The following is a 27,938-nucleotide window of genomic DNA, read 5'->3' on the forward strand; positions in this document are numbered from 1 at the left end:
TCAAAGGTGCATCAGCTGAGACAAAAGGGAACAGCATTAAAATATAGGAATTGGAGATTGGAGAATAAACAAAGAAAAGAATATACTTGGACACGATTAGCACTATGGGATGCATCCAATTCTCATAATTATTTCAATTCAAATTTAAAATTAAATTTTGATTATTACGTATGGTAGACTAGCATATTCCAACTTGCTTGGGAAAAAAAACTATGTTGTTGTTGTATTACGTATGGTAGACACTCACATAAATCTTCTTTTAAAAGTTCAAGGATATTTTATCACCATAATGAAAATTCAGAAGTATCCTTCTCGGTCAACAATTTAAAAATTATACTCACATTCATATTATATTAAGAAAAAAATCAATTGTTAGAATAAAATATACTAGTTAACCGCACTATTTGTACAGGCCACCTTGCTAATGTTTGGTTAGCGTGACGCTACAAGTCACGGTGCATTGATGTATGAAGAAAACATGCTTTCTTTACCATTGGATACATTTTTCTACTGGAAAAAAGCAAGCTGTTGATTTTGGAGGTTCCAGCCGATGGTCAGGTCTCCAGTTGTCAGTAACCTATCATTTCTCGTCTCTGGTGATAACTATTTTGACAGCACAATGCCTCCTCGTCTTTCTCGTAAAACAGTGAAAAACAAGGAGGTACGACAGAGAAATAAATTGAGCTCACATTGCATTCTACTGCTAGAATATTCCGGCTCCATTTTTATATGATTCCATCGAGGCGGAAACCAGGAAAATCTGTCTGGAACTTAGCATCTGCAGTCTCCAAGTCACTTCTTCGATTTTACCAAAATTTGGGCACAATCTCACAAAACTTGGCAAACCTGAAACTGACAAGAGTAATAAACAAGAAAATGAATCAATACATTCAGGCAAATAAAAAATGGACAAATCTCCCAAATTTTATTAGATGTGGGCGCCTATGCGGTAGGCCCAACCTGTCAAAATTTGTTAACTTTTAGCTTCAAATTAAACAGCCTGATTGCAAACAAAAAAAAAAGAAAGGGAAAGTTTAATATGTTGAACAATAAGGTTCACGGTACGATCTAAGGTAACCATGCCAGGTGCGGTTTCTTATTTGCCCTCAGTTCATGCCATGATCCACAAAAAGGGATTCATGGTTTTTCCTAATTCAATCTATTTCGTCAATAAAGAATGCGGCTACCATGGTCTTGATCAATAGCCAGTTACATTCGTTTTCAAGAGTCCCATTAAATTGCAACTTGTAGAAGAGAAACCTTGTAGGATATATTGCTGGGTGATCACATGGAATGCAATTTAGCAGCAATGAGAAGAGGCGAGAACCCCGTGAGCTATCTTTATTCTTCACCAATCAACATTTTCATTTCCAGGTGCTCATCTCTAGAACCCAGGATCACGAGTTAGCTACATGTGATGAAGTCAAAGGTACAACAAATGTCAGCCAAGTCTTGAGCCAGGCTTCTAGCCAAGGTGCACACCCACAGGCAGCCTGTGACAAAAGATCAGAATCTGGAAGGCAGTTAGTAGGTTGTGACTTGTTAGGAAGGCCAAACGTCCAGACCAAAGCCATCTAATCTGCACAATTTCTTCACCCTCCTTTTTTTAATAGTTGTCACACAGAGCTTCATTAACCAGCACACCTGCAAAGGAAAATAAGAAAAAATTGTCACTACAATGCTCCAATAATGGCAGTGCATTGCAAGATAGGTGCATGAAAGTACATTGTAAAGAAGAAATTATACAATTTAATTCCCTATTGTCTTATGTCTTGCCATTTTTACGAGCAAACTCATAGGATAGCTTTTGTAAACAAAAAAGTTATTCACGATGAGAATCACAATAATTCCACCTTTCTAACTATTTCGGACCTCTGTGGCATGAATCATAACAAGAAATCAACAGTGCTAAGCTTGCATAGCGCATATCAATATCTACACTTTCAGATGTAATATTTCATTTAATTCATGCATTTTTCAGATGCCAGAAGTTTCCCCAGTTTATTCCATGTACAGATTTCATATCCCATAGGTTGTAAAAAAAAATGGGTATGCCTGTACGCAGAAAAGCATGACCAGCTATTTGTACTAAGAACAACTTTCTCATGCTACTAACAATCCCCTATAAACACCATAGTAGACGAATTAAAGTTTATTATATTCTCAAAAGCAACATTGAAATTCTATTAGTGGATGATTATATATCCATCAGTCACTCTATGAAATTTGTGCATCACGCCTAAAAGGTGATACATCACAGAAAACTGGCAGACAGCATTCATATCTAACAAAAAATTACGAGCAGACAGCCTAGACCACTTATTTGTACAGAAGTAAAGAGATAAAAACACGTCACTTTCTAATGAAGTCCACATCAAATATCATACTTCCATGTTTATTGATCCTATTCTTTCTTGCAGCTAAACCAAACTCTTATTTATGCAGCGCATTCACAACTATCACTCTGCAACAAAAATAGTACAAGGATATCAAGCTTGATATACCTTTGTTCGTCCAATGGAAGATATTAGCAATATATTCCACAATGATCTACTCCCATCTCTAGGAGCAAGAGCAAACCAATCTATCAAGTTGAAGAAATTCATCATTTCTCCTTATGATCCGCGTTACAGGTAAACTCATTGCATTTACTTCCAACTCTTGTGAATGAGTACAGAAATAGTTATCTTACTTGCTTGCCATACCTCAGCAGAATCTGGGAGATATTCTTGCTTGTTCTTGTTGTTTCCTCAGCATGGATCTGCCCATTTGAACTAGCATTTCTGAGACATCTCTCATGGGAACTTTTTCTTGTTGAGACTATTGTCGATAGCATCTTCGCAATCGATATCATTCTCACTTTTTTTATAGCATATCTGGATCAGAAATCGTATCTTCTAGTGGATAATCCAAAAAGGATTGCAGCTAGGTCAGCACCTCCATCTTAACTATGTTATACCCAATAGTAGAAACATGTACAAAAAATAGCAGTTGTCATGAAACTCATAATAGCCTGTATGCAGATATATCTCCTCGTGGTTCATATTTGACGTTTGTTCAACAATTCCATATCAACCATTCGGGCTACTATTTAAAAAACATGCAAATGGCCTTGCCTATAGGATGCTTGACATGCTTCGGTTATGGCGCCTCCGACGCCTCAGTGCTTTATTTGCCAGGTATGAATTTTTGAATCAAGACTTGAAAATAAGATAGCTGAGAACTAATAGGGCAACTAATCTCTTCCAGGCTCGAAAAGGATATCAGATTGAATTACTACTGGATAAGATGCATCAAACTAATTTCTGTAAGTGTGCATGTTCCCTCAGACATGATACAAATCAACATATATGCCTCCATAGAAGAAACTTACTCGGTACTTTTGAGTAAATTCTGCAGGTTACTATTTTTGCAGTACATTGTGCAGGATGCTTCAATTACTTAATAGCTGATACATACCCTAATCAAGCGAGAACCTGGATAGGAGCAGCAATGCCAAACTACAGATCAGAGAGCCTATGGGTTAGATACGTTACATCAATTTATTGGTCCATTACAACACTCACAACAACTGGTTATGGGGACTTGCATGCAGAGAATCCAAGAGAGATGCTATTTAGTGCATGCTACATGCTCTTTAATCTGGGACTGACAGCGTACATCATAGGTAACATGACAAACCTGGTTGTCCAGGGAAGTTGCCGTACCAGAAATTTTGTACGTTCCCTTCGAAACACCAGCCGCTAATCTTTTTATAATTCTAGTGATGTTGATATTAATGTTTGCATAACTTAAGCAAAAGGATGGAAGTAGAAAATAAATAAAAAGAAGAGTTCCATTGCTACACTGATATTCTAATGTAAAGCATATGCATGTCAGGTAGTAATGCCAGGATAACTCAGAAAAAAATACCTTCTGTATACACTTGAAACAAGGCTGCGCAACAAGCTTAAGCCCTACTCCTTGGCTCTTACATCGCTGCAGCGTACAATTGCTAGAAGTCGTTCACGCATCTCTTGGTTAAGCGAGGGTGATGCCAACACAGCCCTTTTTCATCAGCATGCTAGGCATAGAAAGAGGAAGAACTTTATTAGCAGACTCACCACTGAGGGTGTGGTGATTACTGACCATGAGCAAAAGGAGAAGAATATTTTTGAGTTCTGTGACAAGCTGTTGGGGGTCAGTCTTGACCGGGATTTTACTATTAACTTGGAGGAATTGGGCACACCAAGTTTAAATCTAGAGGAGCTTGATGCACCTTTCTCTGAGGAAGAGGTTTGGAAAACTATCAACTCTATTCCTTCTGATAAAGCTCCTGGCCCCGATGGTTTTACAGGCAAGTTCTATAAGGTGTGCTGGCAAATAATTAAAGATGATATTATGTCTGCCATGTCGGCTGTTTGGAGCCGAAAGTTTGGCAATTTTCATCTCCTTAATTCTGCATATATTACGCTGCTGCCTAAAAAAGAGGATGCTACCAGTGAAGGATTTCAGGCCCATCAGCTTGGTACATTCTTTTGCAAAGCTGGTGACAAAGCTAATGGCTAACAGGTTGGCTGGTCGCTTGGATCAATTGGTCTCGCCGAATCAAAGTGCTTTTATAAAAGGGCGTTTCATTTTGGATAATTTCGTGTTGGTCCAGCACACGACCAGGTTCTTGCATCAGCAGAAACAGCCCCGTGTTCTTATGAAATTGGACATTACCAAAGCTTTTGACTCCGTTTCCTGACCTTTTCTGTTGGAAGTCCTTAAGAACTTGGGTTTTGGCCCTATTTGGCGTGACATTATCAGTGGGCTGCTGGCCTCTTCCTCCACTCAAATCCTGCTCAATGGCTCCCCAGGCAACAAAATTTCCCATCGCCGCGGGCTGAGGCAAGGCGACCCTCTGTCCTCAATGCTTTTCATTCTTGTCATGGATATTTTGTGTGCCATGGTTAAAAAGGCCTCAGAAGAGGGGTTGCTGCAACCACTTGCCACTAGAGCACTGCAGCAAAGAATCTCCCTCTACGCCGATGATGTGGTCATCTTCCTTCATCCTGCAGCAGAGGACATTGGTGTTACTTTAGATATCTTGCAGCTTTTTGGGGAAGCCTCAGGCCTTCAAACTAGCGTACAAAAATGTTCAGTACTTCCTATACATTGCCAGGAGGAAGACCGAACAGTCTTACTTGCTAATCTTCCTTGCCCACTTTCGGATTTCCCTTGCAAATATCTTGGAGTACCCCTTTCACCAGTTAAGTTAACAAAGAATCAGATCCAACCGATGGTTGACAAGATTGCTGACCGTCTACCAAGTTGGAAAGCTGATCTCCTCACCAAGGCGGGAAGGAAAATCTTGGTACAATCAGTGCTCACTTCTATGACTGTTTATTTACTCATGGCCTTGGATCTCCCTCCTTGGGCTTTGAAGGCAATAGATAAATGCCGACGGGGATTCTTGTGGAAGGGCCGCAAAGATGTTAGAGGCGGCCATTGTCTCATTGCTTGGCCTAAGGTGACAAGGCCAGTTGAGCTTGGTGGGATAGGCATTACAAACCTTCAGCAACTTACTTGGGCCCTTAATTTGCGGTGGTTATGGTTGCTGAAGACCGAACCCGACAAGGTGTGGAACTTCTTTCCTGTCCATGCACCAAAGCAGGTCAAGGCTTTCTTCTCTGTGGCCATTGTTTCTGAGGTTGGAAATGGAAAAAACACTTGTTTTTGGTCGGACAGATGGCTGCATGGACAAAGATTGGATCAATTGCTGCCTCATTTGTTTGCTGCAATAGCACCTAGAGCTCGCAAGAGATCGGTGTTTGACGCCTTGGATGATGCACGTTGGATCTCAGACATCAAAGGAGCACTGACTCTAGAAGTTCTTGTGGAATACCTTGAACTTTGGGACTTCCCCTCTAATTTCTCCTTGCAAGCAGAAGTGGATGATGTTCATGTGTGGCAGTTTTCTACCACTGGACAGTACACCAACAAATCTGCCTATGAGCCTCTCTTCATTGAAGCTACTAGCTTTGGCCCCTGGAAACAGATTTGGAAGAGTTGGGCTCCAGGCAAGTGCAAATTCTTCCTTTGGACAGCTGCTTTGAACAGAATTTGGACCGCAGATCGCCTGGCCAGGAAAGGTCTTTCCCACCCTGCTGCCTGCCCTCTCTGTGATCAGGCTGAGGAAACTGCGGATCACCTGCTGGTTGCATGTGTCTTTTCCCGACAAGTATGGTTCACGGTCTTGCAAACATACAATCTACAAACCTTGGCTCCACTGAATGACCTCTCTTTTTTTGATTGGTGGATGGCCGCTAGCACTAGAGTGGATGGTCTGGTTAAAAAAGGCTTTGACTCCATTCTTATTTTGGGAGCCTGGACCATCTGGAAGCATCGCAACCGCTGCGTCTTTGATGGGATTACTCCTGATGTGTCTTGTGTTGTCTCGGTCATCAAAGAGGACCTAAGACAGTGGTCCTTTGCTGGGGCTCGAGGAGTGTCACACGTCCTCGCCCTAGGAAATCAGGTGGTTTAGGTGCTTGTCCTTGGTTCTTGTTGGTCAGGTCTCACCCCTTGTGTGTGTTCTTGTAATAGTTCTTAAGGGGTCTGTCTTAGGCTTGGTACAGGCCCTAATTGTACCTTTTGGGGCTCTTACCCCTCCTTTCTTCTTAATATATTGAGGCGCAGTTCTCCTGAGCTTTCGAGAAAAAAGTGGGTACCTAATGGTGTTTTTTCAGTCAGCTAATAAATTACTTTGACTTGCTATTTTAGTTCATTTCTCTCCCCTAACTTAATTGCATGAATGTAATTGTAGTTCGTTTTATCAAATTTTAAGTCGACCAAATGATCCAAAAGAAATGGAACTTGCATAAATTTCCAATCATTTAGTGCTCCAGGATCATGCATGTACAGTAAACACGGATTAAAACTCCACTCATAAGTCATAATGCAAAGACATATACATGAATGATATACCTTTTGTTTCAATGTTGTTGTCGGTTTCTCAAAAATTTCTTGATATTTCCTTTCTCCAATGCTGCAGAGAGACACAGTCCATGCTGCTTCCCAGTTTGCTGCAAGAAATCAGTTACCTAAACACATAAGGGATGAAATGCTAGCTCATATCTGCCTAAGGTATAAGACAGAGGGTCTGAAACAGAAGGAAACTTTGGACAGTCTCCCAAATGGAATCCGATCACGCATAGCATACCATTTATTCTTCCCCATCATTGAAAAAGTCTATCTTTTCCGTGGTGTTTCTTTTACTTGCATGCTCCAACTGGTATGATGCACAAGAAAACTACTCTGCTATGCTAGAGGAAATGAAGAATGTATACAATAAATATGAAAACAAATGAATGCTCACGATTGTCCTTTCTTTGTAGGTCACTGCAATGGAAGCAGAGTACTTTCCACCCAAAGAACCTGTCATATTACAAAATGAAGCGCCGACAGATGTTTACATATTAGTTTCAGGAGCGGTGGTTAGTATATCTATAGTTTTGAAGATTATCATTTTTTCTGTCATTATCTAACATCCATGTATATTATCATTTTGTTACCTTCTTTGGCAGGAAGAGAGGATTGAGATGGATGAGGGTGAAAAGGTATGAATTATCACATGTTCATTTACATTAATGGAAAAGGAACATTTAAAAATTTTAAAGTGCATCACTAAAAAAATGCAGGTTCAGGGAGTACTGTCCACTGGTGAAATATTTGGTGAAATTGGGGCTCTCTGTAATGTTCCCCAGCCATTTACAGTCTGTACAACCAAAATTTCACAACTTCTGAGGGTGAGCACAACAGTGCTAAAAAATATTATTGAGGATAACAAAGAAGACGAACAAATTGTACTGAGCAATATATTCCAGGTGTTTATCATTTGATATAATCATGATATGGTGTTATATAATTCACTTGTTCATGCAGAAAAAGAAATTGATGTTATTATTCATCATTTGACAGAAAATAGGCAGAGATCCAATATTCTCCGCTGAGTTCATGGCGAAATCAATGCACAATCAACACTTCAGAAAGTATAATAGTTGTTCCACCTTCAACCTAGTCAGTCAAGAAAATGAATCAGAAGGCAGAGAAAGATTAACATCATGTTATGGAGATGAGAACTGTAAAAAACTTGAAGAAACGGATAGACATGAACCACTTCATAAGACTGCAAATCACAGTGACTGCAACAGAATCAATTATTTGAATGCTAAAAGTGGAGGCATAGAAAAACATATTCCTACAAAAACGATGTGTACAGAGTCTGTGGACAAAGAAAAGGCAGATATTCATCAACCGAAGTTGACTGATAGTAGCATCACAGGATCTGAGAAGGCTCATGTCATTACCCAAAACACAAAGGAACACACAAAAATCAGGAAGTCAAGGATCCCTGATAAGATGCTTGCATTCACGGTGCCTGGGGACCTTCAGGAGATAACTGGTAAGAACACAGAAATTGGCACATGTTCATATAAGGATGGTGGTTCTGTGGTTATAGAAAATAAAAGAGTGACGATTCATGGGTATTCACAGAAGAACACAAATTTGAAGGTCCCATGTGCAAAAGTTATAAATCTACCAGGATCTATGGATGAATTATTCACTGTAGCGAGTAAGTATTCTTCAATCCATGCATATCATTACCATTAAAGGCATCCATGAGACTAGAGAGCTCATAGAAGTCCAAAAGGAGCTATGGCATCTAACTTCTAAATACAAAAGGGGGTGAGCTTCCTTGAGAAGTCATTCCAGCTGCAATATGTTAGGAGAGCCTAGGTTTCATATTGCTTATTGCTGTAGTATTTTAATTTTCATTTTATTCAAAATTAAAATGACCTTTCTGAACAAAGTGAAACCAAAACAAACTGGTCAGGTAAGACAAAGTATTGATCCACAAAATCACTGCCAGGCTGCAGCCACCGCTGCATACAACTTTTACTTGCATGTTAGAGAAACATTCGAAATTTAAGTTGTGCAAGATTGACTAATAACTACAGAACTAAATCTCAGTAGGCAATAGGTATAACGTTTTTTTTTGTGAAATCAGAAATAACCAAGACAACCGAAAATCTTAATGCTGTTTTAATCAACAAAATAAACCCTGTGGGTAATGTGCCAACCAAAAGATATTTTTCTTTCTATAGAGTTTATGGTACAATGCCACGTATTGTATTGTGTCCCAACAGCTACCACACAACTATTCAACATTGATTGTTTGAAGTTGACACTGTACATGCATTATCTGGATAACTGGACTGAATTGAGCAAATATTAATTTACGAGTTTCGAGTTTATTTATTGTTTCACGAGAATACCAAGCTAGATTGAATTGAGCCATCAGTGAGGAATTCCTAGAGCACTCAATACCATACTATCTTATTCTGCAATTTTATGGTGCAGGCCAGAAGTTTACGGGTTATTATCCCACAAAACTGTTCAACCAAGAATTTGCAGAAATTGGTGATATTACAGTTATTCGAGATGGCGACCATTTATTTCTTACGGAGTCTTGATCATGGAAGCACATCGAAGAAATCAACTACGCAAACGGCAAGAACTCCTTTCCCCTTTAGAATGAGGAGTGGCTGCTGATTGGCTCCTCTACACGGTCTGTTCCCATTTGTAATCCATGGCCGCGGGTTACGAAATTGTGAAACTTGGTGGAATCATGAGAACATTTGCTGCTTAGGAGAAAACGGGAGGTAAAATTTTCAGAAAAGTACTGTACAGAACTATAGAGAGTTGGCGAAGGTTATACAACTCTATTCTGCAGATTCAATGCTGGTTTGAGTTATCAATATCGGATGAGATGTATAAAAAAAATCAGCTTTTCTATAAATGAAACTGTATCACTAAAACTGCATAGACTAGGATGCAAGTGAAAAGTCCCTCACATAGATCAAATTTGAGAACCGGGCCACGAGATTCAACATTTGCACTTGTAAGCGTAAAGGCTGCTACCTAGTGTCATATCAACTGAAATGTACTTAAATTCGTTGAACATATCGAAGCTGGAGACCAACAATTCCACCCTGAACCTAAACGAATACTGCATCCACACAACAAGTTGAACGGCTTGACAACTACAAGCAGACCCAACCATCCAATCTGAGACCAGCGAGGATCAACGCACCTCCTTACGCTCCACAACGAAGCGAGCAGGCAGTCAGCAATGCAGGCCTAAAGTTCCTTGAGGCGAGGGGATGATTGGGAAAAGCGGCCGCACCTTGAGGCGAGACTCCCGGAGATTGCGCTCCGCGGCATCGGTCGTCGGGCGCGGAGGACGCTGGGAGCCGGGTCGGGCACCGGGCCGGCGGCGGGAGGGGATCGGCGGGGGTAACCGGCTAACCGCGGCCGCGGCAACGGCAGGCAAGTCCAACGGCCCAGCCGAACTTGCCGGCGTCGCTGTAACTCGCGCGACCTATTTCTCCGGGCCGTTGGATCAGGAATCTACCGCCTGGTTTATCTGGTGTTTGGCCACGGCGCATCCAACTACCACGTCACCGTCACCGTGGCCGTTTACTCCGCTCCTCTGCTGCTCTCCTTCCTCTTTCCTTGGTGAGCTCAGAGAACCGTACCGACCGGTCCACCGCGCCGATGGCAGGCCGCACATGCAGGCTACGATACGCATCTCCTCGGCCAGCAGTTGGTAGTTGGGGTCACAGGGCTCGCCATGAATGCCCTGAGCTTTCAGCCATAAAAGGTTGTGTTTGGTTTTTTAATGCACGTTTTCTGAGAAGAGAATCTCGCAAGCATGAAGTATTAAATGAAGTCTATTTGTAAAATCTTTTCAGGGATGAGTGTAATTTTTCGAGACGAATCTAATGACAGTAATTAATTGATGATTTGCTACAGTGATGGTACAGTAACCATCCTCTAATCACGCGGTCAAAGGCCTCATTAGATTCGTCTCGCGATTTACACGAAGGTTGTGGAGATGGTTTTGTAATTAGACTTCGTTTGCTACTCTAAACTTTTGGTCAAAATACTGCAGTAAATCCATAGTTTGTAACCAAACACGGCCAAAGGCCCATAACCCATCCGCGCTGACCCGCCATGAGAGGCTGCTGCTTCGCAGTTGAGCTCGTCTTGTTTACATGTCTTGTGTAAAAATTTTAAAATAAAAATATTTCAAAATAAAATTTAAAATAAAATTTTTACATATTTGAAGTATTAGATATAAATTAATTACAAAACTCGTCTGTAAACTACGAGATAAATTTATTAAAATTATTTAATTTGTCATTAGTATATATTACTGTAGATTTATTGTAACAATTTATTGTTTAATCAAGATTTAATTATGCTCATTAAATTCGTCTCGTCATTTATAACCAAATTATATAATTAATTTTTTATTTTTTTAAATTTAATACTTTATGCATGTGTCGGTAAGAAAATTTTAAAATTTTGAATTTTGCATCTAAACCATATCAGCCGATCGATCGTACACTAACAGCATGGCGGGCACATCATCCGCGTGTTGCAAACTGTCGGTGGCTGAAAGCAGCCGCGAACCGGCAGCCACCGCCGACACCGGGCCTCGGCACGACGGCACGGCACACCGAGTCAGGCGGTCGCGTGCTACCGGCGCCGGCGGCGCCTCCCCATGGCAAATCTCCTGTTGAGGCCTGGCGCTCCCTCGAGGTCTCCGGCCAACGGGTTCCATTACGAGCGCAACAGGGTAGCGTAGTAAACAAGAGGAGCCTGCAGCCGTTGGTTCGCTCAACGGCTTGGCGAAGGTGGAGGCCGCTCCGGCGATCCCCGTCGCTTACTAGTTTTCAAGGCATGAAACCGACGCGGTAATAGGCTTGCTCCAATGGCACACCGTATAACGCCCCCCACCCTACGTAGGGGGGCTGGGGGGAGCGAGCCCTCCCACAGCTCCCCCACAGCTCCCCCTATATATATGGGGGGAGTTTCAACTCCCCCTATATTTCTAATCACACCGTTTCTTCACGATATTAATCTCGTTTGAGTCCCGTAACACGATGATAATGTGTATTATGACAGTACAAATACTGTATGATTTTTTAAATTCAAAAACGTTAAGTAAATAGTTAGTTAATGAGTGATAGTATATAGGGGGAATAGATATGGGGGGAATGGTTGGAGAGAAGGAGTTATAGGGGGAGAAATCTTTTGGAGGAAGGTAGTAAAATATAGTAAATAGTATGTTTGGGGGGAGTTGGACGAGGAATGGTTGGAGAAAGCCTGCGCGCAACCACTCGATACTGTTTCTACGGTCAACCGGATGGAAGCGAACTACCGGTCGAGTAGTCCGTGGAGGCGCCGACCAAATTCACATGGTGGGCTCCACACCTGTATCTTTTTTTTATTCCCCCGCATCTTATCTCCTCCCGTCGTCCTTCATCCTCATCCATCCAGGGGCCAGCCTCCTCCTTTCTTCTCCGGTTACTTTTCGTTTTCCTCTTGCTCTCTCTTTCTCTTTGCTGGATCCCGAGGATCCCGAGCCTACGGAGGATGCGAGCAGGTGCGAGCCCACAGAGAGCGACAAGGTGAAGATCGATGCGAGCAGGCATGAGTCCACAGAGAGCGAGGAGGCAAAGATCTCTCGCGGCGAGCAAGGGCGCGGCGGCTGGAACTCCGGCGGCGGGCGAGAGCAGCACAGCCTAAAGTAGCTGCAACGGGCCGGCGACGGCGGTGGCGGCGAGGAGCGGAGACGGCGCAGCAAGCCGGTGGTGGGGAGGAGGCACCGCCGCCCGCCGCCGGGTTGTTTTTTTCTTTATCTTTTATAATCTGAATAAAAAATTTTCTACCTTCAATTTTTTTTAATGTATTTTTTCAATTGATTTTTGCATAAATTTTTTCTCGTTAATTTTTTTCCTATCTCTTCAGAATTTTTTTCCATCTCTCTCAATTTTTTTCTTGAAATTTTTTTATCTGTCTAAAATTTTTCTTGAATTTTTTTTCTCTCTCTAAAATTCCCCTTGAATTTTTTTCTATCTATCCGAAAATATTTTCTGAATTTTTTTTCTAAACCTTTTTTATCACAAAACGATAAAAACTTACTAAAAACAAAAAAAACGATCGGGAGATCGACGTAGGGAGACCTACGGTCAACCGTAAATTAGCTAGACCCGCGCAACCACCGCCTGCGTGTGCCTGTGCCTGCACGGCCAGCCGCCGCGCCGAGCACGGCACCAACACGGCACCCAGCGCATTAACTAAACCCCGCCTTAAATCCCCCGCACCCCAACCGGCAACCGTCCCCCGCCGACTCGGACCCCGGCGACCCGATCCCCCCGCTATAAATCCCCGGCGCCTCCCCGATCCAGAGCCCCAGCGATCCAGCAGCATTGCCATTGCCCCTCAGCTCGCCGGAATCCCCAGGCCGCCGGGACTCGCTCGCCTGATCTCGCTCGCTCGGCCGCCGGCCGCCGGCCGCCGGCTCCGACCCATCCGTCAGCACCAAGCCATGGGGTCGCAGGCCATCGAGGCGCACCGCGCGGGCGCGGAGGTGTACAGCGGCGCGGCGCTGTGCGCGGAGAAGTCGACGGAGCTGCTGGCGGAGGTGCACCTCCCGCTGGGCCTGCTCCCGCTCGCCGACATGGAGGAGGTCGGCTACAACCGCTCCACCGGCTTCGTCTGGCTCCGCCAGAAGAAGGCCCTCACCCACACCTTCAAGCAGATCGGGCGCCAGGTCTCGTACGCCGCCGAGGTCACCGCCTTCGTCGAGGACCGCCGGATGAAGCGCATGACCGGCGTCAAGACCAAGGAGCTCCTCATCTGGGTCACCCTCTCCGACATGTTCGTCGAGAAGGACGACCCGTCCAAGATCACCTTCAAGACGCCCACCGGGCTCGGCAGGACCTTCCCCGTCGCCGCCTTCGCCAAGGAGGGAGACGACGGCAAGACCAAGCCCAAGGAGGCCCCCACCGCAGCCAACGGCAAGGAGCCCGCCGCCGCCGTCACCAGTAAGTAAAGGCTCAGGTGGCGGCGTGGAGTGGAGTGCTTTTTATGATGGATAAACTACCTGCTTAATACTACTCTTCTGAATAAATAATGAAGTCTGTACTGCTGCTACTGTTTGCTTAAGTTTATTTATGTTCTATACTCGTATTTACTTATGAATGAAACGAGAATCAATCCTACCGGCGAGCTTTCCAATTGTGTTTGTGTGTGCTACGGGGATTTCGTGACTGCCCATGATTTCATAATGATCTTAGTAATTCTAAGTGAATACACCATAATTCGCTTCATCTCCAATTCAGCCAATTCACAAATTGCAGATCGATGTAGTAGATAGATGCAGAGTTGAGAGTCGTCAGTGTTGTAGTTGTAGGATAACAACAAACTCTTGAGTCTTGACAGAGACAACCAGCAATTCCACAATCCAACATGTTCCAACTTCCAGCAACATACATAGCTGAGGGGGGAATTCATCAGAGGTGTAGGATGTGAGCTCCTTTGCCTCACCAGTGGAGCAACCAGGCTTGAAACTGAAACTCAAAGGAAATCTTCGAATGCCTGCAAGTTGAAGGAACGGCAACAAGAATGTTTCTTGACATTGCTTCTTCTCTGTAGCACTGTTTGCCTAAACGATCGTTTAGCCCGTTTACACACCATTTAAACGCTACACCGTGTTACGCCATCCGTTTAATCGATTGTTTTAACCATTTATTAAATAGACGTTTTGCCCCTTTAAACATCCGCTTTGCTCGAATTATAGGCTAAACAGCAGATGGTTTACCGTTTAGTATTTAGGATAACACTACTCCATAGGTAATTAAGCAGATTAGTTTTTGTTTACGCGTGCAGGCCTAAGCTGTGAAATTGATCATCGGGCCAAGTCGTGCGGTGAGAACATGTAATAAGTGATAGAGCCGGAGTGCCCGATCTTTCGGTGAGTGGGGATAAATTCGACTTGGCGGAAGATGACCCTCACGATCCGACTACGACGAGCGAACCCGAAGCGCCAATGCAATCGCTGAACCAACTCCCTGTGGTTACCGACCTTGTTGATGCAAGATCAGCCTGATCACGAAGATCGTTTCCTGTCCGCAATCGAAGAACGAACAAGAAAAAGGATGCAAGCAATCTGATTATCTCTCGAAGGTGGAGTTCTGAATACACGAGGACAGCGCTGATTTGCGCGTGTTCAAGAGTAGCTAAAGCTAGATGTAAAACAAAACTCAAGTCTGAATTGAAAAGAAACCTCTCTCTAAATAGAGGGAGAGGGGGCGCAGCCCTTAGGGAAAGGCGGCCAGGAGATGGGGGCGCCGCCCCTAGCATCCAGGGCAAAGGGGGAGGGCGCAGCCCTAGGCGCCCACACAAGGGCCTCTATTGGGTCAGCTTCTATTCTTCTGGGCCTTCATTCTTCAGTAGCATGACGAAGTTCAATTCTCTTGCACGGGCCCGAGTGATTGGCCCAGAAGGTGGCGCCTAGGGTGGAGGTGCATCTGGAGGCGCTGGAGAAGGTGTTGCTGGTGTAAACGTACTCGTGGTGTCCTCGTCAATAAGTATCCAACTTTGATAACCCCGAAGATTGAATTCGGAAGCGCTGTTCTGTATCTTATTTTTCTAATGGTTGCCAATCATCAGGTGACGTGGCATCCTCCGTGAAGTGTTTAGTTCCCAAAAAATTTCAAGATTTCCCGTCACATCGAATTTTTGGACACATACTTGAAGTATTAAATGTAGTTTTAAAAATTAACCAATTGCACTGTTTAGTTGTAAATGATGAGATGAATCTTTTGAGACTAATTAATCCATGATTGAGTAGTAATTACCAAATAAAAATGAAAGTACTCCAGTAGTCAAATTCAAAAAATTGGGCGAACTAAACACACCGATCAGCAGGTTGTTCTGAGTTCTGACTCCACTCCTTCATTGCGTTCGGCAGGCTGAAGCTGGAATGGTGTGAGAGAAAAATACTGTTGGGCTGGCTGGAGCTGGAGTGGTGTGAGAGGAAAATATTGTTGGGATGGAGCTGAAGCTGGCTGCCGAACGGAGTTTATCAGCAGAAATGACTGTCGATATCATCAGCCTTCCCGCTTCAGATAAATAATACCGAGCTGGAAAGAGGAAAAAAAAACCCAGAATCTGCAGTTACAGACGTGCCTGTGTATATGCGACAACCTGACCAGAAACAGAAATCTCAGAAACCACCAAAACGAGTGCCCACTTTCTACTGTGCGTTCCGGGTTTAACCTCACGCTTGTGCTCTCAAGTCTGAAGCAAAGCTCTGCAACTCGGAACGGTGGCCAAGCGCTCCAACACCCGCGACGTGGCAGCGCCTGCGCCGCACCCATCCTGAGCCAGTCCCTGTATTTATCACGCTCGCTCAATCCCCAGCCGCAGGGACGCGATCGCCCCAGAACCAAACCGCCGGCCCCGAACCCGCATCAGCAGCAGCAGCGCGAGCGAGAGAATGAAGCAAAGCATGGCGCGCCGGAGCAGCAGGTTGCTCGTCCTCGTCGCCGGCGCCGCCGCGCTGCTCGCCGTCGCCGCGGCGGTCGCGGTGCCGCCGACGTGCGAGCGCATCGAGTGCCCGGCGTACGAGGTGGTGGACAGCGCCAATGGGTTCGAGATCCGGCGGTACACGGACGCCATGTGGGTCTCCACCGCCGCCATCGAGGACATCTCCTTCGTCGCCGCCACGCGCACCGGCTTCCTCCAGTAAGCAAGCTCTCTCTCCACCTCGCTCACCACACCCCTTTCCAGCTCCCACAAGGAGAGGAAGGAGCCCTTCCTTTTGGGCTTCGAATGGGCCCCGATATATTGGGCTCATCATAGGGGGCCTTATAATAATATAACGGGCTGGGCTGAATACGCTGGGCCCATGGTGTGTGTGCGTGCGTGCGTGCAGGCTGTTCAAGTACATCCAGGGCAAGAACGCGTACAACGAGACGATCGAGATGACGGCGCCGGTGCTGACGGAGGTGTCGCCCAGCGACGGGCCCTTCTGCGCCTCCTCCTTCGTGGTCAGCTTCTACGTGCCGGCCAAGAACCAGGCGGACCCGCCGCCGGCCGAGGGCCTGCGCGTGCGGCGCTGGGCCGGGGCCAGGTTCGCCGCCGTGCGCCGGTTCGGGGGCTTCGTGGCGGACGCCGACGTCGGCGAGCAGGCCGCGCGGCTCGACGCCAGCCTGCAGGGGACAAGGTGGGCCGCCGCCGTCAACGAGGGCCAGGCGGCGTCCTACGTCGTGGCGCAGTACAACTCGCCGTTCGAGTTCAGTGGCAGGGTCAACGAGATATGGATGCTCTTCGACGGCGCCAAGGTCGGCTCTCACGTCAACTAATCCGCGCTTTGTATATGTATCTACAAGATAGTACAAGTGCTCCTGCTCGATTCAATAATCTATCTCTTTTCTTGATGAGAGAAACAGGTAGTGTAATAGTGTATCTTGTCAGATGCAGCAAATGAATAATGTGAGCTATAAAAGATGCTCAAGTAAATACACTGGTTTGGCCTTGTTTAGATCCCAAAATTTTACACCAAAAAATATCACCATCGAATATTTGGACACATGCATGGAGTACTAAATAAAATTTGTTTGTAAAACTTTTTGCACAGATGGATTGTAAATCGCGAGATGTCTAATGAGTCTGTTTAATCCATGATTTGCAACATGATGATACAGTAACCATCCACTAATTATGGATTAATCATGAATTAATTAGACTCATTGGATTCGTCTCGCGATTTATTCTTTATTTAGTGCTCCGAAATAGTAAGATTCTCTTCTAAAAATTTACGCCAAAAAAATCTAAACACACCCTTTGTCATCGCCATGGATTTACTTGCCGGCAGCTTATTTCATTTCTTCCATGCAAAGAAGAATTGTTCAACGAATATCAGCATGATCAAGATCTGACAAAAGAAAAGGAATCGACTTGCACGTAAATTAACCGAACCTCCAAATTTAAAAAACTTAGTCCACTACGATCGGGCAGTAAAGAAACCACATCATGCATGTGCGTAACGAAAATACGAGGTACGGTAGAAACCTCGTCCCTGGTCAACCAAGCACGCTTCTTCTTGCTAGATCCAAGGAACACTGCAAAGTCCAAACGCAAGAGAGAGGCGCGAACCTCTCGCTGCGCCGCACGCCGCGCAGCCACTCGCAGGGGCGGAGTCAGGAATTTGTTTTTTTCATTATAGGAGAGAGCCAATCATATTAATTTATATAAAAATTTAATCAAATTTCAAATTTATAATGCATTTCAAATTTATAATGTAAAATTGGGAAAGGCACCTCCCCCCCAAGCTACGCCCCTGGCCACTCGCGTCACCCACTGGCAACGCCCCCAACCAACAACCCAGCGCCGCCCCCTACGATCACTCTGCGGGGATGGTGGGGTGGGTGCGCGTGCGGAGCCCGCCAGTGCTGGAGTCGAAACTGCTGTGCGTCTCGCTGCTCTACCTCCTCACCACACTCCCGCTCGCGCTCTACGTCTCCTTCTCCGACCCCGGCCGCCGGTGCCCCCGCCTCCTGCCCTCCTCCGCCTCCCCTCCGAAGACGGCGCTCTTCGAGTACCCGCCCGGGTACGGCGAGCACAAGCACGCGCTGCCCGTCACGCGCGCGCTCTGCTCCAGCCCCGTCGCCTTGGCAGGTCTCTCCGTCGTCCTGGACGAGCTGCACCGGCGGCGTGCCTTCCTTTTCCGTTCGCATGCCTCGTCACTTCGAATCGTAACGATCGGGGGTCCTCCCTGTGACCTTTTTCGCACGTCTGATCACAGTCATTCTCCATTTCTGCCGATTTTCCCCCCCGTTATTTTGGTTTCGTGTTTCTACAGCCAATTAAATTTTGGTCAATTTTTTTTTACAAAATGTTACCCTCTACTTGTTGCTGTTTGCCTAGTTCCGATCATCTATTCTGAAGGTGTTTCTGTTTCTTTCACACTTCTGGGCAGACTACAAGACTGCCTTGGAAGAGATCAATGGCCTCTGCCGCAACCTCTCGGCGTCTGCGTCTAGATCACCTGCCCTTCGGTACCAGAGTGGCAGGAGGGACACGTTTGCAGGGAACCTCTCGACTGAGAAGCGGAGATCGTTCTTCAGACACACTGACAACCAAGTGGAGGTTCCCTGTGGGTTCTTCAAGGAATTCCCCATCCCAGAACCTGGTGAGTTTGTTGCTGACCTAATCGAGAAAATGGGGATTTTTTTTTAGCCGCGACCATGTTCGTACAAATTCGAGTAGCAGCACATGGTGACGTAATCATTTCTTGTGATCGCCAATCATAATCCCTTTGGATGCAAGCCAGATTTATATAAGTGCTTCTGTGTTCCAAGTCATAGGTGCTTTTGTAGTCGTAGCGCAATCAGCCAATGACCAAGAACTATACTACTTGTTCTTTAACGCTCACGGTTTCCAGACAGATTGGCCATGGAGAACTGCAGGGGCGTGGTGGTCGCGTCGGCGATCTTGAACGACTATGACAAGATCCGGCAGCCCAGGGGGCTGGGGGCTGGGACGCTGGCCACGGCGTGCTTCTTCATGTTCGTCGACGACGCCACCCGCAGGGTCCTCGCGCGCCACGGCATCCTTACAGTAGCACAGGACGTGCGCGGCGGAGGCGGCGGCGGCGCCACGGTCGGCGCGTGGCGCGTGGTGACGCTGCACGCCGGCGAGCTCCCCTACGAGAGCCCGGCGATGAACGGCGTCGTCGCGAAGCACCTGCTGCACCGGCTGTTCCCGAACGCCAGGTTCAGCGTGTGGGTCGACGCCAAGATGCAGCTCACGGCGGACCCGCTGCTGCTGGCGCACGCGCTCCTCGTCGGCAGGGGCGCGGACATGGCGGTGTCCAGGCACCCCTTCAACGTGCACACCATGGAGGAGGCCGTCGCGACGGCGAGGTGGCGCAAGTGGGGGGACGTGGAGGCTGTCAGGGCGCAGATGGAGACGTACTGCGCCAACGGCCTGCAGCCATGGTCCCCCAGCAAGCTCCCATATCCATCAGGTATGAAATGCAGACAGGGACACAACTAGTACACGCCTGCAATGATTTTGGTATCTATCTTGTTCGATTAAACGAAAAAACGAACGCCATTGCAACGGAAACTGACAGTTCAACCACGTCTATAAGATGAACAAGAACGAGAAAGCTAATGGGTCAAGATTGATGACACGGGCTACTACATGGTAGCGTGTGGCAACAGAAAGAATCAGAATACGGGATCATGATCATTGTACGTGTTCTTTGTCATGCTGTAGACGTGCCGGACACGGCGATCATCATCAGGAGGCACGGCCTGGCCAGCGACCTCTTCTCCTGCCTGCTGTTCAACGAGCTGGAGGCGTTCAACCCGCGGGATCAGCTCGCCTTCGCCTACGTCAGGGACCAGATGAGCCCCAAGGTGAGCATCAACATGTTCGAGGTCGAGGTGTTCGAGCACATCGCCGTCGAGTACCGGCACAACTTGAAGCCTGACGGCCGGGGAGGAGGGAAGCAGGGGGTCACTAGGATGGCATCCTCAAGAGACATCACCCGGAGGAGCTGCGAGAGATATCTTCTGAAGATGTGGGGGGACTCGCCTGAGTAAAGTTTCGGCAGATGTGCCCGGCCCCATTGTGGTTTTCATTTCCTTTTCTTTCTGAAGATTGCATGAGTGTACATATGCTGGCATACTACTGCAAGGAAATTTTGATAGAGTAGAATTTTGGTAAATAATCAAACAATTTGAAAAATAATTTTCTTCATTAGAACATTTAGTGAAAAAGCATTGGAACTGAAACAACATCACAAGCAACTACTTGGACAGGTTCACAAGAGCACACAAATTCATCAGTCATCACTGGATAAGTCAGCACTCAACAGAAATCTTCGGCTTCTGGCAAACTGCAAGCACGGTGTTACATCAGGCGGAGTCTGCGGACCCCTTGGCTAGCTCGCTCTTGTTCTTGAATTCCTTCCAGGCGTCCATGGCGTTCTTGGTCATCTTCTCGATGTCGTCGGTGGTGGCCGTGTCTGGGGACAGCATGCCTTCCACTGCCATCATCATGTTGATCACAGCCTGAAGAAACACAACATTCAGAACAAAAAAAGTTCAGAAACTGGACAGATTTGCAAACATTACCAAATGAAGGTAAGGCCTCGAGTCACGTTGGGAGCGGCCGGTGAGCTGCTGGCAAACTTCTTTTGCCCTCTGCCAGTCTCTCTGCAGTGCATGACAAAACACATAGTGCTAGATCACTAATGGATGGAGCACGACTGCATGCCACGTGGCAAGTGGAAATGGTAACTCACCTGATTGATCAGAACGTCAGTGAGCAGCAAGCCCAGGTCAAGCTTCCTCTCCGAGTCGCGCGACGCCGAGAACTCCTTCTGAAGCAGGCTCGTCAGCTTGCCCCTGTCGGTGATATGCTGCCCATGCCACAAACACGAGCTCGATAGTGTTAGCACCAGCAAGGTGGCCTTGATCTGTATTCTGTACGTGAGGTGAGGAGAAGCATACCTCCTTGGTGACTTGCTCGAAGACGAGGTCCATGAGCGTGGCGCGGTCCCTGGGCGAGTCCTCGCGGCGGAACAGCGAGTCGGAGAGCGCGTCCACGCTCGTCTTCATGGTCGCGGCGCCGGCGCGCGACGCGCCGTCGGTGACGGCGTTGAGAGCGCACACCATGGCCGGCTGCAGGGCAGGGCCAGGGCCGGCGGCGCTCCCGCCGCGCGCCGTCCACGAGGCGCCGCCCAGCGCGAGCGCGAGCGCCACGCCGGCGCCCACCCTCAGCGCGGCCCTGGGCAGCGCCGGCGGCCCTCCTCCGTTGGCCACCGGCACCGCACGGGGATCCGGTTCCCGCGCCGCCCCCTGGGCGCGCACGGCGGGGGCCCTGGTGCGCGCGCCGCCGCGGCAGCGGTGCAGGGAGAGAGGAGCGGCGCTGGCCCCGGTGGCAGCAGCCGCGTGCAACGTGCTGAGAGATGCTTCCATGAGCCAATTGGAATGTCCAGCTCTGTTGCAGCGTTGTCGTTTGATGATCGCCGTAGTGCTAGACCTTGCTGTTGCTTCCTCTTTTGCTTTTATCCGTGGCGACTGGCGAGCTACGGCATCATCCTGCGCGCCATTGTCTCTGCATCGTGCTTTGCGTCGTCGAACACCGCAAGCAAGGCATCCAGTGCGCTCTGCCTTTTGTCTGCTTGATTAAAACCTAGGCTCCAAAGCTTCAGGTGTAGGCCGGGCACTGTCTACTTTGCTGACTGGACCATGTCATCGGACATCGCCGGTTCGTGCCAGCCGGCGGCGGCGAGTCGCCGGACGGAGGAGACCTGGTCCGGGGGACCGACAGGCAGGCAGGCCTTCCGGCATTGAAAAGTCCAGCTCCAGCCCAGCGGCGTCAGGCGGATATGGGCCTTAGCAAATGAAAAGGCATGGGCCTACGATTTGGCCCAGAGAGCTCTCCTCCGTAGGGTCGCTATCGTCAAGTCGCATCTTGGCCGTAGGATGCAGATCCGACGAACCCGGGGCGTCAAGTCCGGACGGTAGATGAAATACCGTCCACCCCACGTCCCGGTTCTCAACTGCTCGCTCGGTGTCTCGCCATGGCGCTCGCCCAGCTCGTGGACGTTGTCGCGCTAAGCGTCGCCGGGGAGCTCACCGTCGCGTGCAAGAGCAAACTCTTTCACCGATGGCCATCCCGGCGTCGCGCTTTGGAAGCCGGGTACCTGATCTGCCGTGACCTTTTCTTTCCCGCCGCACGCCTCCGCGCGCGGCCTGCTGCGTCGCCGGGACGGGAAGCGCCAGGGCGGAAACGGGCTAGCCTTTAGCCTTGTCGCGTGCATACCCGGCCGTGAACTGAACCGCCGCCGCTTCAGTTTAGAGAGGTCCAAGCGCCTCCTCTTGGAGGGCCGCGCTCGCCGCCGGCGGCGAGTGGTGAACTGGTGTCTGGTGACCGCGTCCGTGGCCTCCGTGGACACGCCGTCGATGACAGCATTCAGGGCGCAAACCGCGGCAGCCTGCGAGACGTGGCCGGCGCGTTGGCATTTTTCAGTTGTTTCTTTTCATTCATGCATGCTCTGTTGTTGATGGTCGCAGGGGTGGCGATCGGTGCCGGGTGGCAGTCCTTACTTGGTCGCGTTCGTCAACACCGGCTGCTACTATCCTCGTCGGCCTGCCCCTCGCAGCGGCGTTTGGCTTCAAGCTGAAGCTCAACGCAACAGTAAGCTCAACGCTGGCTTCCTCGAAGGGCAGCTCACTGATTTCGTATGTTGTTTCAGGGTATTCGGGTCGGCGTGTTGATCGGAACGGTGTTACAGACTGTACTTCTGTGTGTGATCCTCGTCAGAACCAAATGGCGAAAGAGGTATGCTACTAGCTCGTATCTCTTTTCACTTTATCTTTTGCTCTTGATCCTCTTAAAAAATTTGGTGCAGGCTATGCTAGCAGAACTACATAAGAGAGAATATTTTTTTATCTTACTATTACTAATTGGAGGGTTCTTTAAAGACTTCACGTGAAACCACCTAGAATTATAGGTGGACATTTTAAAAAAAATAGAGAAATTCTAGAAACTTTCACAAAAATTAGAAACATTCGACCATATTAATTGGAGCATATTAATTGGAGGCTCCTTTGAAAGCTTCACGTGAAGTCATCTAGGAACCTAGTGGACACTCTAAAAAATAAATAAATTCTAGAAATTCTCAAAAAAATTAGAAACATCCGACCAACAATCCAACGACTCTGATCATAATAGTCGTTGAATCTGTTATCATTCTTAATAAATTTCCCACCTCCACCATTAAAAAATAGACTAAAGTAACCGCCTAAACATGTATCTAAATTACCCACATCTGCCATTATTAAAAATTTAAAGTAACCATCTTCGTGTAAATTACCCACCTATACTATTATAAAAAATATTACAAATAACCCCCTAAATTTGCATATAAATTATCTAATTATGTTATATTAAAAGTTAAACTAAACCCTAAATCCAAATCTAAATTATATAAAAAGTATTAATATGCACCAATATAAATTTTTCTATAATTATTAGTATATTATTTATGTATTATTTATTTAAAAATATTACCACGATATGTGTCACCATATATTCATGTGTGATAGAAGAGATAAGAATACTAATTCACAAATAAATAGTTCAATTAAATATATATCAAACACATGTGGAGGTGTGATATGAAAAAAAAATCCATTACAACAAGCTATAAGATTCAACTTTGTATCAATTCTGATTGGTCCATGCTCCACGCGGATTGATAGGCTAGTCCTCTTAAAACAAGATCAAGTGAAAACAACAGCTTGAAAGAAAACAATTTGTTGCGGAATTCAAAACAACAATAGTTACCAGTTTTAGTCATCGGAATTGTCGGTACCCTACAACTGGGGTACCCACTCCTACTGTGCCAAGACTCGCGTAGTTATCCGTAACTACGCCCTAAGGAGCTGAGCAGCCGGACTCCTGGGTTCCGACTCCATCTCACCGGACCAACGGTGCCGGACCCGCTTCCCGTTTGGGGACGGGTCCGGTGTCACCACGTGTCCCAGAGGTGGAAATGCTCAGCACCTGTGGCCGCGGACCCGGACCCCCGCAGGCGGGTCCGGGACCTCCACGTGCCATCCGGACTCCCGCAGGCAGGTCCGGGACCTCCACGTGCCTACCCGGACCCCCGTGAGCTCTCGGCTCAGCAAGCTGCTCGGGTGGGGTCCGGAGCCGCCACGTGTCACGCAGACGCGGGCGCGGGCGCCAGCCTTCCGCTGGAAGCTCCCTCACCCACCCGCATTAAGTGCGAGTGGTTGAGGCGGGATCTGCTGCTTCTGGGCACGGGGCAGCTTTTGTCAGTCCACACTGTGGATCGCCAGATACCGAGACAAGCATTAAAGACTCAGCGCTGCGCGCATGAGCGACGAGTCATGATGACCAGCTACTGACTGAAGCAACAGTGCACGCTGCTACAGTAGACTGAGTCAGTAGTTCGGCGCTTCATCGTGACCTCGACGCGCGACTGCAAAGGCTAGACTCTACTCTGACAGGACAACTCAAGACCATCCCTGGTCAGAAGCTACGCACAGAAGCCGACGACAAGATCTCCGGATCTGAGCCATTGAAGGCCAAAGTGTAGTTTATAATACATCGCCGGGTCCACATGTCGGGGCCCCGCTCAGTGTACGTGCTCCCCTTGGACATATAAAAGGGAGAGCACGCCCGCTAGAACACAGGAGGTTCACACATCATCTCCACAATCCAGACTCAAGCTCTAGCGAACTTCTCACTCTCGTGGGAAGGCAATACAACACACAGTGGACGTAGGGTATTACGCTCCGGCGGCCCGAACCACTCTAAATCCTGCTGTGTTCATCGTGTTCTTGAGGGAGATCGATCTAAGACTAGCTACCCCCTGAGTACACACCCTCTGGGCTAGGGCGGGTGCCTTCCGCCACCCGGCCGTGGTTTGCAACACCACGACATTTGGCGCGCCAGGTAGGGGCGCTAGCTGGTCGCATTTCATCATCTTCTTCGTCCCCATGGTTCGCGTGGACGACGTGGAGATGACGGAGGGGGTGGCGTCCTCCACGCCACATGCCTCTCGCGTTCCTGCTCCAGGGGCAACTGTGCCTGTGGAGCAGCCACCGTTGGCGGCGGCGCGCGCCGCCCGCCGGCAAGAGTCAGGGCACCCGTCAAGGGCCCCCTCACAAGCTGCGAGCGGCGGAGCGACAAATCCCAGCTCACAGCATACCTCACTCATGAGAGGAAGCCCGCTCCGGCGGAAAGCCGACTCCGGTCGCACCAAGCCCGCTCCGGCGGACTGCCGACTCCGGTCGCACCAAGCCCGCTCCGGCGGAAAGCCGACTCCGGTCGCACCAAGCCGCTCCGGCGGAAAGCCGACTCCGGTCGCACCAAGCCCGCTCCGGCGGAAAGCCGGCTCTAGTGGCTCTCTCCGGCGGAAAGCCGACTCCGGTCGTACCCCCGACTCTACATCTCTGTAAGTCCTACTCTTAGAGGCCCAGCAGGGAATAAAATCTTTTCCTTTGTAACTATGTAGTACTTCCGTGTGGTCCAGTCCGGTGAGCCTCCCCCGTGGAGGGGTCCGGACCTCTGCGAACCAGGTTCAGGGAAGCGTATTCACCCTCCGGGGAGGTCCGGAGCCGTGTAGCCGCTTAGCCTGGTTCCGTACCCTAAGCCTGCATGCTCTACCTCCCTAGGGTGAGTACCGTAGTACCTAAGACTGGGGGCCCGGAGGTCCGGACAGCTCCGGCCTCATAAACCCGTGTTCTGGCTTACATCGCACATCTCATGTACATCTAGTTATAAAGGAAAAGTTTATTCTCAGTTCGCCTCTAAGGATGTTACATTCCAATTTCGATCTACGCATTCTGTTTGCGCTAACCCCCACGTGGCTTCTTACTCTTGTGCGGTGATTGTGGTCCGAATTGAGTTGGCTAGTTAGTGACTTAGCTCGAGACCCCTCATGGAAGAGAGGGGTTCGGACCCCTGGGAACCTGCAGGTTCAGGGAAGCGCACTCATTCTCCGGGGAGGTCCGGAGCCGTGTAGCCGCTTAGCCTGGTTCCGTACCCTAAGCCTGCACGCACCACCTCCTGTGAATGAGTGCCGTAGTACCTAGGACTGGGAACCTGGAGGTCCGGACTTTCTCTTAACCTAAAGGCCGGCCCCTTGAGCTTCGTTCACTGAACCTAGCTATCCATCTCAAAGGATTACAGCCAACAGGATTTGGGACCCGTGGGCACGCTACTAAGCATCTACCTTGAGTCATGTGCAGGTCCAAACGTGATGATGCAGCAGGTGACCCAAGGGATGGACGATACAGGGCAAGACCCTTGCGGCGCGCACCGCTGGGTGCCAGAAGCAGCCAAGTTGCTCACAGTAGTGGCCCCACCTGCGGGTTCGTTGCCTCTCCCGAGGCGGGCCCGGGGGCCACTGTCGGTACCTGTCGTGGTGTTGCAAACCACGGCCGGGTGGCGGAAGGCACCCGCCCTAGCCCAGAGGGTGTGTACTCGGGGGTTAGCTAGTCTTAGTTCGATCTCACTCAAGAACGCGATGAACACAGCTGGTTTAGAGTGGTTCGGGCCGCCGGAGCGTAATACCCTACGTCCACTGTGTGTTGTATTGCCTCGCGCTCTCTAGCTGAGTCTTGAGAGAGTCTGAGGATCTTGTGTTCTAGCGGGTGTGCTCTCCCTTTTATATGTCCAAGGGTAGCACGTACACTGAGCGGGGCCCCGACATGTGGACCCGGCGATGTATTATAAACTACACTTTGGCCTTCAATGCCTCAGATCCGGAGATCTTGTCGTCGGCTTCCGTGCGTAGCTTCTGACCAGGGATGGTCTTGAGCTGTCCTGTCAGAGTAGAGTCTAGCCTCTGCAGCCGCGCGTCGAGGTCATGATGAAGCGCCGAACTACTGACTCAGTCCACTGTAGCAGTGTGCACTGTTGCTCCAGTCAGTAGCTGGTCATCATGACTCGTCGCGCATGCGCACGGCGCTGAGTCTTTAATGCTTGTCTTGGTAAATGACGAGCTGCGTCGGTAATTGGCGATCCATAGTGTGGACTGACAAAAGCTGCCCCGTGCCCAGAGGCAGCAGAGCCCACCTCAACCACTCGCACTTAATGCGGGTGGGTGAGGGAGCTTCCAGCGGAAGGCTTGCGCCCGCGCCCGCGTGACACGTGGCGGCTCCGGACCCCTCCCGAGCAGCTAGCTGAGCCGAGAGCTCACGGGGGTCCGGATAGGCACGTGGAGGTCCCGGACCCACCTGCGGGGGTCCGGATGGCACGTGGAGGTCCCGGACCCACCTGCGGGGGTCTGGGTCCGACCTCTAGGACACGTGGTGACACCGGACCCGTCCCCGAGCGGGAAGCGGGTCCGGGACCGTTGGTCCGGTGAGATGGAGTCGGACCCCAGGGGTCCGGCTGCTCAGCTCCTTAGGGCGTAGTTACGGATAACTACGCGAGTCTTGGCACAGTAGGAGTGGGTACCCCAGTTGCAGGGTACCGACAGAGGCCCCCGGGCCCGC

At 48.6% G+C, this 27,938-nt stretch overlaps 5 protein-coding genes and 1 long non-coding RNA gene across 10 annotated transcripts; 4 read left to right on the forward strand and 2 right to left on the reverse strand.

Moving 5' to 3' along the window:
- Positions 1 to 1,018: 1,018 nt before the first annotated feature.
- Positions 1,019 to 7,096, reverse strand: LOC120672336. Its single transcript, XR_005674072.1, has 5 exons — positions 6,952 to 7,096; positions 3,913 to 4,063; positions 2,706 to 2,948; positions 2,505 to 2,584; positions 1,019 to 1,644 (listed from the first exon to the last, which is right to left on the reverse strand). It is a non-coding gene; the product is annotated as an uncharacterized LOC120672336 (long non-coding RNA).
- Positions 2,138 to 9,780, forward strand: LOC120672334 (potassium channel KAT2-like). Of its 3 annotated transcripts, XM_039952671.1 has the most exons (11): positions 2,138 to 2,633; positions 2,714 to 2,929; positions 3,024 to 3,179; positions 3,250 to 3,307; positions 3,400 to 3,717; positions 7,019 to 7,258; positions 7,362 to 7,460; positions 7,551 to 7,583; positions 7,665 to 7,850; positions 7,945 to 8,599; positions 9,388 to 9,780. In XM_039952671.1, exons 1-11 carry the CDS (start codon positions 2,518 to 2,520, stop codon positions 9,498 to 9,500), a joined length of 2,190 nt encoding a protein of 729 aa, XP_039808605.1. In that variant the 5' UTR covers positions 2,138 to 2,517; the 3' UTR covers positions 9,501 to 9,780. The 3 variants fall into 3 exon arrangements, with proteins under 3 accessions (XP_039808605.1, XP_039808607.1, XP_039808606.1); XM_039952673.1 differs by lacking the exon at positions 3,400 to 3,717; XM_039952672.1 differs by lacking the exon at positions 2,714 to 2,929.
- Positions 9,781 to 12,919: 3,139 nt separating this feature from the next.
- On the forward strand, positions 12,920 to 14,118 carry LOC120673455. The gene has a single exon (XM_039954290.1). The coding sequence runs from the start codon at positions 13,427 to 13,429 to the stop codon at positions 13,931 to 13,933; it is 507 nt and encodes a 168-aa protein (XP_039810224.1). The 5' UTR covers positions 12,920 to 13,426; the 3' UTR covers positions 13,934 to 14,118.
- Positions 14,119 to 16,152: 2,034 nt separating this feature from the next.
- Positions 16,153 to 17,438, forward strand: LOC120673454 (heme-binding protein 2-like). Its single transcript, XM_039954289.1, has 2 exons — positions 16,153 to 16,629; positions 16,820 to 17,438. Exons 1-2 carry the CDS (start codon positions 16,382 to 16,384, stop codon positions 17,247 to 17,249), a joined length of 678 nt encoding a protein of 225 aa, XP_039810223.1. The 5' UTR covers positions 16,153 to 16,381; the 3' UTR covers positions 17,250 to 17,438.
- Positions 17,439 to 18,257: 819 nt separating this feature from the next.
- On the forward strand, positions 18,258 to 20,643 carry LOC120676637 (probable hexosyltransferase MUCI70). The gene is made up of 4 exons (XM_039957949.1): positions 18,258 to 18,564; positions 18,866 to 19,078; positions 19,331 to 19,915; positions 20,170 to 20,643. The coding sequence occupies exons 1-4, from the start codon at positions 18,303 to 18,305 to the stop codon at positions 20,496 to 20,498; spliced, it is 1,389 nt and encodes a 462-aa protein (XP_039813883.1). The 5' UTR covers positions 18,258 to 18,302; the 3' UTR covers positions 20,499 to 20,643.
- Positions 20,635 to 22,021, reverse strand: LOC120676638. Of its 3 annotated transcripts, none has more exons than XM_039957952.1 (4): positions 21,411 to 22,021; positions 21,203 to 21,319; positions 21,059 to 21,113; positions 20,635 to 20,969 (listed from the first exon to the last, which is right to left on the reverse strand). In XM_039957952.1, the coding sequence occupies exons 1-4, from the start codon at positions 21,876 to 21,878 to the stop codon at positions 20,809 to 20,811; spliced, it is 801 nt and encodes a 266-aa protein (XP_039813886.1). In that variant the 5' UTR covers positions 21,879 to 22,021; the 3' UTR covers positions 20,635 to 20,808. The 3 variants fall into 3 exon arrangements, with proteins under 3 accessions (XP_039813886.1, XP_039813884.1, XP_039813887.1); XM_039957950.1 differs by having other exon boundaries at positions 21,033 to 21,113; positions 21,411 to 22,006; XM_039957953.1 differs by lacking the exon at positions 21,059 to 21,113.
- Between the last annotated feature and the right edge of the window lie 5,917 nt (positions 22,022 to 27,938).

Source organism: Panicum virgatum, chromosome 5N (assembly GCF_016808335.1).
Source record: "Panicum virgatum strain AP13 chromosome 5N, P.virgatum_v5, whole genome shotgun sequence".
Lineage (NCBI taxonomy): Eukaryota > Viridiplantae > Streptophyta > Magnoliopsida > Poales > Poaceae > Panicum > Panicum virgatum.

What these genes read in the sequence shown, in the direction of transcription:
- LOC120672334 (XM_039952671.1), top strand. Translation starts at nt 2,518, where the DNA reads ATGGAAGATATTAGCAATATATTCCACAATGATCTACTCCCATCTCTA. An exon ending in TACTGAGCAATATATTCCAG is followed by an intron (nt 7,851 to 7,944) that starts GTGTTTATCATT and finishes ATCATTTGACAG; the next exon opens with AAAATAGGCAGAGATCCAAT. An exon ending in TGAATTATTCACTGTAGCGA is followed by an intron (nt 8,600 to 9,387) that starts GTAAGTATTCTT and finishes TTTATGGTGCAG; the next exon opens with GCCAGAAGTTTACGGGTTAT.
- LOC120673454 (XM_039954289.1), top strand. Translation starts at nt 16,382, where the DNA reads ATGAAGCAAAGCATGGCGCGCCGGAGCAGCAGGTTGCTCGTCCTCGTC. An exon ending in ACGCGCACCGGCTTCCTCCA is followed by an intron (nt 16,630 to 16,819) that starts GTAAGCAAGCTC and finishes GCGTGCGTGCAG; the next exon opens with GCTGTTCAAGTACATCCAGG.
- LOC120676637 (XM_039957949.1), top strand. Translation starts at nt 18,303, where the DNA reads ATGGTGGGGTGGGTGCGCGTGCGGAGCCCGCCAGTGCTGGAGTCGAAA. An exon ending in CAGCCCCGTCGCCTTGGCAG is followed by an intron (nt 18,565 to 18,865) that starts GTCTCTCCGTCG and finishes ACTTCTGGGCAG; the next exon opens with ACTACAAGACTGCCTTGGAA. An exon ending in ATTCCCCATCCCAGAACCTG is followed by an intron (nt 19,079 to 19,330) that starts GTGAGTTTGTTG and finishes CACGGTTTCCAG; the next exon opens with ACAGATTGGCCATGGAGAAC.
- LOC120673455 (XM_039954290.1), top strand. Translation starts at nt 13,427, where the DNA reads ATGGGGTCGCAGGCCATCGAGGCGCACCGCGCGGGCGCGGAGGTGTAC.
- LOC120676638 (XM_039957950.1), bottom strand. Translation starts at nt 21,878, where the DNA reads ATGGAAGCATCTCTCAGCACGTTGCACGCGGCTGCTGCCACCGGGGCC. An exon ending in TCGAGCAAGTCACCAAGGAG is followed by an intron (nt 21,320 to 21,410) that starts GTATGCTTCTCC and finishes TGGCATGGGCAG; the next exon opens with CATATCACCGACAGGGGCAA. An exon ending in CTGACGTTCTGATCAATCAG is followed by an intron (nt 21,114 to 21,202) that starts GTGAGTTACCAT and finishes CATGCACTGCAG; the next exon opens with AGAGACTGGCAGAGGGCAAA.